General features: G+C 41.0%; 1 protein-coding gene across 1 annotated transcript; it reads right to left on the bottom strand.

Moving 5' to 3' along the window:
• Positions 1-6,532: 6,532 nt before the first annotated feature.
• Positions 6,533-9,222, bottom strand: LOC147366586 (disintegrin and metalloproteinase domain-containing protein 20-like). Its single transcript, XM_086414723.1, has one exon. It carries the CDS (start codon positions 9,101-9,103, stop codon positions 6,815-6,817), a length of 2,289 nt encoding a protein of 762 aa, XP_086270849.1. The 5' UTR covers positions 9,104-9,222; the 3' UTR covers positions 6,533-6,814.
• Between the last annotated feature and the right edge of the window lie 438 nt (positions 9,223-9,660).

The raw sequence follows: 9,660 nt of genomic DNA, 5'->3' as shown, positions 1-9,660 counted from the left end.
CACATGAAAAGATGCTCAACATCACTCATTATCAGAGAAATGCAAATCACCACTATGAGGTACCAATTCACGCCAGTCAGAAAGGCTGCGATCCAAAAGTCTACAAGCAATAAATGCTGGAGAAGGTGTGGAGAAAAGGGAACCCTCTTACACTGTTGGTGGGAATGAAAACTAGTACAGCCAGTATGGAGAACAGTGTGGAGATTCCTTAAAAAACTGGAAATAGAACTGCCTTATAATCCAGCAATCCCACTGCTGTGCATACACACTGAGGAAACCAGAAGGGAAAGAGACACGTGTACCCCAATGTTCATCACAGCACTGTTTATAATAGCCAGGACATGGAAGCAACCTAGATGTCCATCAGCAGATGAATGGATAAGAAAGCTGTGGTACATATACACAATGGAGTATTACTCAGCCATTAAAAAGAATACATTTGAATCAGTTCTAATGAGGTGGATGAAACTGGAGCCTATTATACAGAGGGAAGTAAGCCAGAAAGAAAAACACCAATACAGTATACTAACGCATATATATGGAATTTAGAAAGATGCTAACAATAACCCTGTGTACGAGACAGCAAAAGAGACACTGATGTATAGAACAGTCTTATGGACTCTGTTGCAGAGGAAGAGGGTGGGAAGATTTGGGAGAATGGCATTGAAACATGTATAATATCATGTAAGAAAGGAGTTGCCAGTCCAGGTTCGAAGCATAATACTGGATGCTTGGGGCTAGTGCACTGGGACGACTCAGAGGGATGGTATGGGGAGGGATGAGGGAGGAGGGTTCAGGATGGGGAACACCTGTATACCTGTGGCGGATTCATTTTGATATTTGGCAAAACTAATACAATTTGTAAAGTTTAAAAATGAAATAAAATAAATAAAAGGAATGAACAGTACTCAAAGATAGAGCCAACAGGCAGATGGGATATTTGATATTTCTTTTTGAAGCCACCTTCCTTCCTGGTGGAACTGCCAGATGGGTTCCCAACTGGAAGTGACCCCTGTCTACAGCTCTTCCACTTACTTTTTGGTTTTCCAGTTTGCTGACTACAGATTTTGGGGCTTCTCATCTCCATACTCCGGTGACCAATTCTGAGCTCTGTCATCAAGGAACACGTGAAATGGAGAGCAGGAAGTGTAACTACCTGAGGGAAACTGGTGGGCCAAGTTCTGAGGAGAGCTGCTGTTTCACTTCACTCTGAAGGTAGGCCTAGCTCAAAAATAAAAAAAAGTTCAGGTATTCCACTATTTGTCTCTGTCTCAAGAGTACCATTCATTTCTTTTCTGGTTCACTCATATTTGTATCACCTCTTGGTTCTGTGTCTCAGGAGGACCCAGCTTTATGATTATGGTCTAGAGTCCTTTCAGACTCAAGCTTAGAGTTTCTTTCTCTAGCCCTTAGTGTGAACTTTGTACTCAACCAATTCCCGGTGTTAAATCTTCCTTTTTAATGTAGTGGAGGAGTTTTCCTAGTTTGCAGTGGAAGCCAGGCTGATGCAAATAAATTATTTTAACATCACTCCAAATTATAATTACTTCTTTGTGATTGTTTCCAGGAAACATAATTTTATGTTGTTTATTACCCTGCTCAAATAATTACTGGAAATCTCAGTAGGAATGAGTTCAGTTCAGTTCCGTCGCTCAGTCATGTCTGACTCTTTGTGACCCCATGAATCATAGCAGGCCAGGACTTCCAGCCATGACCAACTCCCAGAGTTGACTCAAACTCATGTCCATCGAGTCGGTGATGCCATCCAGCCATCTCATCCTCTGTCGTTCCCTTCTCCTCCTGCCTCCAATCCCTCTGAGCATCAGGGTCTTTTTCAATGAGTCAACACTTCCCATGAAGTGGCCAAAGTATTGGAGGTTCAGCTTCAGCATCAGTCCTTCCAAAGAACACCCAGGACTGATCTCCTTCAGATCGGACTGGTTGGATCTCCTTGCAGTCCAAGGGACTCTCAAGAGTCTTCTCCAACGCCACAGTTCAAAAGCATCAACTCTTCAGCGCTTAGCATTCTTCACAGTCCAACTCTCACATCCATACATGACCACTGGAAAAACCATAGCCTTGACTAGATGGACCCTTTTTGGCAAAGTAATATCTCTGCTTTTCAATACGCTATCTAGGTTGGTCATAACTTTCCTTCCAAGGAGTAAGAGTCTTTTAATTTCATGGCTGCAGTCAACATCCGCAGTGGTTTGGAGCCCCCCAAAATAAAGCCTGACACTGTCTCCACTGTTTCCCCATCTATTTGCCATGAAGTGATGGGACCAGATGCCATGATCTTCGTTTTCTGAATGTTGAGCTTTGAGCCCACATTTTCACTCTCCTCTTTCACTTTCATCAAGAGGCTTTTTAGTGCCTCTTCACTTTCTGCCATAAGGGTGGTGTCATCTGCATATCTGAGGTTATTGATATTTCGCAAGCAATCTTGATTCCAGCTTGTGCTTCTTCCAGCCCAGCGATTCTCATGATGTTCTCTGCATAGAATTTAAATAAGCAGGTGACAGTATACAGCCTTGACGTACTGCTTTTCCTATTTGGAACCAGTTTGTTGTTCCATGTCCAGTCCTAACTGTTGCTTCCTGACCTGCATATAGGTTTCTCAAGAGGCAGGTCAGGTGGTCTGGTATTCCCATCTCTTGAAGAATTTTCCACAGTTTATTGTGGTCCACACCATCAAAGGCTTTGAAATAGTCAAGAAAGCAGAAATCGATGTTTTTCTGGAACTCTTTTGCTTTTTCCATGATCCAGCAGATGTTGGCAATTTGATCTCTGGTTCCTCTGCCTTTTCTAAAACATCTGCAACATGAACATCTGGAAGTTCACGGTTCAAGTATTGCTGAAGCCTGGCTTGGAGAATTTTGAGCATTACTTTACTAGCGTGTGAGATGAGTGCTATTGTGCGGTGGTTTGAGCATTCTTTGGCATTTCCTTTCTTTGGGACTGGAATGAAAACTGACCTTTCCCCGTCCTGTTGGCACTGCTGCATTTTCCAAATTTGCTGGCATATTGTGTGCAACACTTTCACAGCATCATTTTTCAGGATTTGAAATAGCTCAACTGGAATGCCATCACCTCCACTAGCTTTGTTCCTAGTGATGCTTTCCAAGGCCCACTTGACTTCACATTCCAGGATGTCTGGCTCTAGGTGAGTGATCACACCATCTTGATTATCTGCATCTTAAAGTCTTTTGTGTACAGTTCTTCTGTGTATTCTTGCCACCTCTTCTTAATATCTTCTGCTTCTGTTAGGTCCATAGTGCTTCTGTCCTTTATCAAGCTCATCTTTGCATAAAATGTTCCCTTGGTATCTCGAATTTCCTTGAAGAGATCTCTAGTCTTTTCCATTCTGTTGCTTTCCTCTGTTTCTTTGCATTGATCACTGAGGAAGGCTTTCTTATGTCTCCTTGCTATTCTTTGGAACTCTGGATTCAGATGCTTATGTTTTTCCTTTGCTCCTTTGCTTTTCACTTCTCTTCTTTTCACAGCTATTTGTAAGGCGTCCTCAGACAGTCATTTTGCTTTTTTGCATTTCTTTTCCATGGGGATGGTCTTGATCTCTCTCCCGTACAATCACGAACCTCCATCCGTCGTTCATCAGGCACTCTGTCTATCAGATCTAGTCCCTTAAAACTATTTCTCACTTCCACTGTATAATCATAAGGGATTTGATTTAGGTCATACCTCAATGGTCTAGTGGCTTTCCCTACTTTCTTGAATTTAAGTCTGAATTTGGCAATAAGGAGCTCATGATCTGAGCCACAGGCAGCTCCCGGTCTTGTTTTTGCTGACTGTATAGAGCTTCGGCATCTTTCGCTGCAAAGAATATAGTCAGTGTGATTTCGGTGTTGATCATCTGGTGATGCCCATGTGTAGAGTCTTCTCCTGTGTTGTTGGAAGAGTGTGTTTGCTATGACCAGTGCATTCTCTTGGCAAAACTCTATGAGCCTTTGCCTTGCTTCATTCCGTATTCCAGGGCCAAATTTGCCTGGTACTCCCGGTGTTTCTTGACTTCCTACTTTTGCATTCCAGTCCCGTATAATGAGAAGGACATCTTTTTTGGGTGTTAGTTCTAAAAGGTCTTGTAGGTCTTCATAGATTCGTTCAACTCAGTAGGAATAATTCCTTTAAAAATGATGAAATTATTTCAACTTATCAGAAAATGTATACATCTCCTATGTTTCCAGTAAAGGTTTACATTTTACCACATTGTTTGTTTCTCTACTCACTGATTTTTAATATATATGACAATTGTTATTTGTATTGACTTGTAAGAATCCTTTACTTATTGTTTAAAATATTTTGTATTTTGTAAACCTTCTTCTTAGCTTTTAGAATTTTTATAGTAGGATTTTATATGTAGAAATTCCTGTAAGCTACATTTAATGGCAGTTTTTATGTTTATTTTACAGTTCCATAGTTTTTGACTCTCAATCTAATTGTTCTGGGTCCTGAGATAAAAAGTTAATATAAATAGTGAGATTCACTTTGCTGTGCAGCTGAAACTAATAGATTGTAAATCAACTATACTCAATAAGAATGTAAAAGTTAATGTAAGTGGTGACAAAGAAGAACACTGATTTATTCCCAGTTTCACTGGGAACTTCATTTTAAAGAATGTTCAATGATTAATTTTCAATGATATTTATTATTAGGTTAGGAAAGCTTGCTTTTATTCCTACCTGGCTATGAAGTACTTTTCATTGTCAAAAGAGTTTAAATGTTATTTAAGGCTTTTTCTGTATGTGCTGCGATGAGCATATGTTTTATGTTTTTAATATCCAGTAAGAAATTATATGAACTATGCTTGCCTTTACAGAAATAAACCCTACTTTGTGAAAATGTTATTTTCTTCCTTCTGCTGAAGACGTTATTTCCTCATATTTGCTGAATTTGATATACTTGTTATTTGTGATTTTTGTTCGATCTCTGTACATGAAGTCGGTATTTCTTTCTTGTATTGTTTTTGTCCAGAGTTTTACTGGATGCATAATATTAGTTAAATACTTTATCCTTTAGTTTTATCCTGTAAAGTAATTTCTGCTTGTGAATAACTGAGGTCTGTTCCTTAAGGTTTAACACTCAGCAGCTTACCTTTGAGGACTGCTGTCTGTGGGTAAAATGTAGGGAAAACAATCCATTTGTTATTAATTTCGTCGTGTTAATCAGATGTTTACTTTTTATAAATTGATACTATTCATTTATAGTTTTACCTAAAATGACACATCCCACGTAAGTTTCTTAGTAATTTTTTCATATGTTTAAATATCTGCTATGGTGACTCAGAGGGTAAAGAATCTGCCTGCAATGCAGGAAATCCAGGTTCGATTCCTGGGTCAGGAAGATCCCCTGAGGTAAATGGCTACCCACTCCAGTATTCTTGCCTGGGAAACCCCATGGACAGAGTAGTGTGGCAGGCTACAGTCCATGGAGTCCCAAAGAGTCAGACATGACTGAGCAACTGACACTGGCAGCTTTCTTTCATTGTTTCAAATAGTGAAGGTTTTGGTGTCCAGCATTTGCAAGTGGACTGCCAGCTTTATGAATCTTAATAGCAACAAACATAATGGCAGTTCCCCAGCAGTGTAACAACGGGACCAAAGAAGGGCACAGCTAAGAAAATTCCTCCTGGGACCCGAGTCGTCAGCGTGTGTCTAGAAGGCTATGCACATGTGCTAAGGAGTAACTACCCACTTAGAACAAGGAGAGGATGGTATGGGCAGACTTGAAACACTTCCAGGCCACAGGGAAATTTATTACAAAAGGGCACAACTCTCATTGGCTACCGGGAGTCAAGCACATTTTGACCAAATACTAGCTGGAGAAAAGGCCACTCTGAATATCAGTGAAGGCATAGAATAAAAATGAGTATTTCAGACCAAATGGAGAATCTTAAACTGAAGTAGAATAGCCAAAATGAAACATAAAATTAAATGCCCCTTTAAAATCAAAGGGAAGAGGTAGTGTTCTTGGAATCTTTGCAGAAGGTCCTGTGGGTCTAGTATGTGATCCCCGAGGAAAGGGTTAGCCCACCTGGTATGGGAAACTCAGGGATTTGGAGAACATTTAGACCTGGGACTCAAAACTGGGAGGCTACAATGCTTGGTAGCAGTGCCAGTATGGCTGAGACTTATAGTCTTGTTGGTTCTGAGTGTAACCAAATATGTATATAGCAGAAATTATGGTTGCTGCTAAGGCGAAAGCTGTTAATGAGACAATTCTGACATGAACACAAATCAAATTTTCCCCGGGTTTCAACTCTTTCTCTAGTTCCTGCCATTGGCAGAAAGGAACAGGAGAGGATTGGCATATAAGACATGTAATCTGTAGGTTACCAGTCCTTGTGTGACAAGGCCAGAGTTCAAGGAGGAAGGGCATGTGGGATAGAGGGACAGTAAATCAGACACACACACGAACACCATCCACAGACTGTCTCTGCTCCAGACACACACAGAGAATAATTCCATAAAAATTGACCACTTAAAATCGCTTAAAATAATGGAAAGTAGAAATAGGCTAGGGATTAGTAAATTTTGTTTACTGGTTGTTTATGGTCCCAAATGATTAGAAAAAGTTGGAATTTTCTGCCAATGATCTAGGACACATGTTATAACATTGTTACTTCCAGGAGATTACAATCTAATCCTTGGGAAAGATCACTAGGCTTTGGCAGTCTCTTGAAATAGGAGCTATTGGTTTTTCCTTGTTTGTTGTTTTTTCAGTAGGCACATTCTGTGTTTCTTCCTTAGGTAAAGTTAGAATATTCTGTGCTTACATCCTAAGTGAAGCCGTAACATGTCTAGTTTTTAGGTAGGTTTTGGGTAGTTTTCTCAGATTTTGGTGGAACAGAGGTTGTTGGTCGAACAGCCTCTTCTTTTTCATCTTTCTTTTTTGGTCTCATGAACAGCAAAAGCAAAAGCAACAGACATGGTATTAGAAACAAAAGAGGAATCAGGAAATATGTTAGCAGGTTCCTCTTTTCCACCCTTTCTTCTGTTTGGGGCTCAGGGGCTGGGCCACTGTCCACACTGCCTCCTCTGCCTTTTTCCTGGCAGACGGGAGGGTCCCACCCGTAGTTGCAGTGGCAGTGCTGTCTGTTGTTGCAGACTCCCCTCAAAGAGCAGAGCTGAGGTGAGCAGTTACGTGGAACAGTGGAATAAGAGACACACCTCCTTCTGATGCAGATGTTTTCGGGACCACACTTTGTACCATCGTTCACTGCACCAATATCAGCTATTCTTATCCCGAGGTGGTAGTCTGTACCCCAGCAAGTGTTATCATTGAATTTAGTCCAATGCAGAGTAGTATGATCACTCATTAGAGGAATTTCTTTGACGTTCTCACACTGAATCCTCCCACACAGGCTGTCTGCCATGCTGCATCTTATGTATGAGGTTTCTGTGATACCACAGTTACCAAAACGGTCACCTCGGGTATTCACTGCCGTGTAGCAACTCATGTTTGCATTTTTGGCCTCTTTGCCAAAGATTTGCCTACACTGTTCATCGCGCTCATTGCATCTCTTTCCATAGCAGTAACCACCGCCTGTGCAGGAGGCCCCATTCTGCACGTACACATCATCTGGACACTGATTGGATGTCCCATTGCACCACTCTGGAAGATCACATTCATTTGCTACTTTCCTACACACGGTGCCTGATTGGCTGAACATACAGTTATGGCAACAAAGCCCAAAAGCACAGTTGACACCAGCTGTCTTAGTGCAGTTTAACTGACAACAGGGATCAGTGTTACACATCTCTAAGGATCCACAGTCACACTCTTCTCCTTCTTCAACCACCCTGTTTCCACAGCGTGTCTCCCTGATAACTGTATGTGGATTTGGTGAAGTGTACAAACAGCGTCTTCTATGACCAAGGTTGCAATAATCAGCATAGCTGCAGTTGCTGAATTTAGTTGTTAATGCTACAGATGGAAACAATATGCACTCTGATGCTCCACATTTACATATTTTGGGATTATCATGATCCATACCCAAATTATGACCCATCTCATGAGTCACAATATATGATAAAATAAAAATTCGTTGATCGTGGAAAGTCTCAATTCCACAACTAAATTGACGTTGACACACTGTCCCAACAAAGGCTAAGCCAAGAGTTTCACCATAATTCTTTTTTACAAAAATATGTACCACATCGTGGGGCACACGTTTATCGAAGCCCTTTTGCTTCCATTTGCAAAAGTTGTCCAAGGTCTTTCCAGCACCTCCTATTGCAATAAGGCTTTTTTGAGTCCATATCTCCATTCCCTTGAAAAATACCTCAAGATCCAGTGGTTTCATAAGGTCACTTACTCCATTTAAAACAAGGAACACTTCTTTCTGCACAAGCGAAGCATTACTTTGATGATGAAGATATCGACTGTAATCTATGACCACTGCCACTTCAAGAAAATAGTGGTGGGTCCACCAGCCTGTATAGGCACTTTGCATCAAAGTGGAATTAATGCTTTCTTGAATCTTCAATTGTCCTGCTATTTTCTCATCTGTTAACCCACATCGAAAGTATGAAAAATTTGTGTCCTTATTGTCTAGCTTATATATTAGATGCTCAAATGCAGTAGAAAACCTTTTGGGTTCAATTTCATAAACAACGTCATTTGTCTGTAACATTCCTTGAAAGCCCCCGAAGCAGTTACTGAGGGAAACCAGAGACTCTGGGTCCCCCTCCACGTAACCACGGTAATAACAGTCATCCTGGACAAAAGGTTGGTCTTGCAGGAGAACACCCTTGTCTGCGTAGGTGAACACTGGGAAGTTTTTGGACAAAAAATTCTTCTTGACCTTTATATGAACAACATGTCTCTGGCCCCCAAAATGCAGTTTGTAAGAGAACCAGCCTTGAAGCTTCATGCCTCTGCCAGTGGGTGTTACTCTCCAGGGAATCACCACTTCTGGGGGGCCAAGTCTTTGGGCGTGCCCAAGCTGGGGCGATCCAGGAAGGAAGAGGAATACTTTCAGCCAGGCAAGCAGGAGAGTAACCTTCATATACACCAGGAACTCACCAACACCTATCGCGGAGACATCATATCTAGCCATTGGTGGAAAAAGAGGGCAGGACAGCATACATCAGTGTTCAGTCTCCTCCGTCTGAGCTGATGTATTCAATGTTAACCTTTAGTTTGTTGTCTGGCAAAGTCATGCAGTCAAAGCAGCAGCACTAAAAGAAAAACAAATAAGTAGAACAGGAACTGGGTGGGAGTGATGAGCAAACCAAGATAGAGGAAAAAGGAAGGGTACAGGTTAGGATGAATGAGAGTTTGGCTTAAGACATGTCTGACGGGCTCTTAAGTAATGGTGAGGCAGAGTGAGACTGTGTGAGTACACACGAATGGTGACTGGCCTACGATGACACTTGTTGAATCTAGAGGAAGGGCACATAGTGATTCGTGATACAGTTCTTTATGTCTATTAATATGTGCAAACATTTCCACAATATATAACACAAAAGAGTCTTACTGGAAAGGTGAATGAATATCATCTTCTGATAAAGGAGTCTTGTGTTACACATTTGGATGTTATGATAATAAACTATAGGTCCTCCTTTTACTTACAAGTGAGAATTCTTTAATCATAATACTCAGGAGAGATATAAATATTCACAGATATTATATTTTCTCATT

Source organism: Bos grunniens, chromosome 8 (genome assembly GCF_055505025.1).
Source record: "Bos grunniens cultivar Pamir isolate PY7600 chromosome 8, Bosgru_T2T1.0, whole genome shotgun sequence".
In the NCBI taxonomy this organism is placed as follows: Eukaryota; Metazoa; Chordata; class Mammalia; order Artiodactyla; family Bovidae; genus Bos; species Bos grunniens.
Note: the sequence above shows the minus strand (reverse complement) of the source record. Positions and strands in the feature narration are given on the sequence as shown.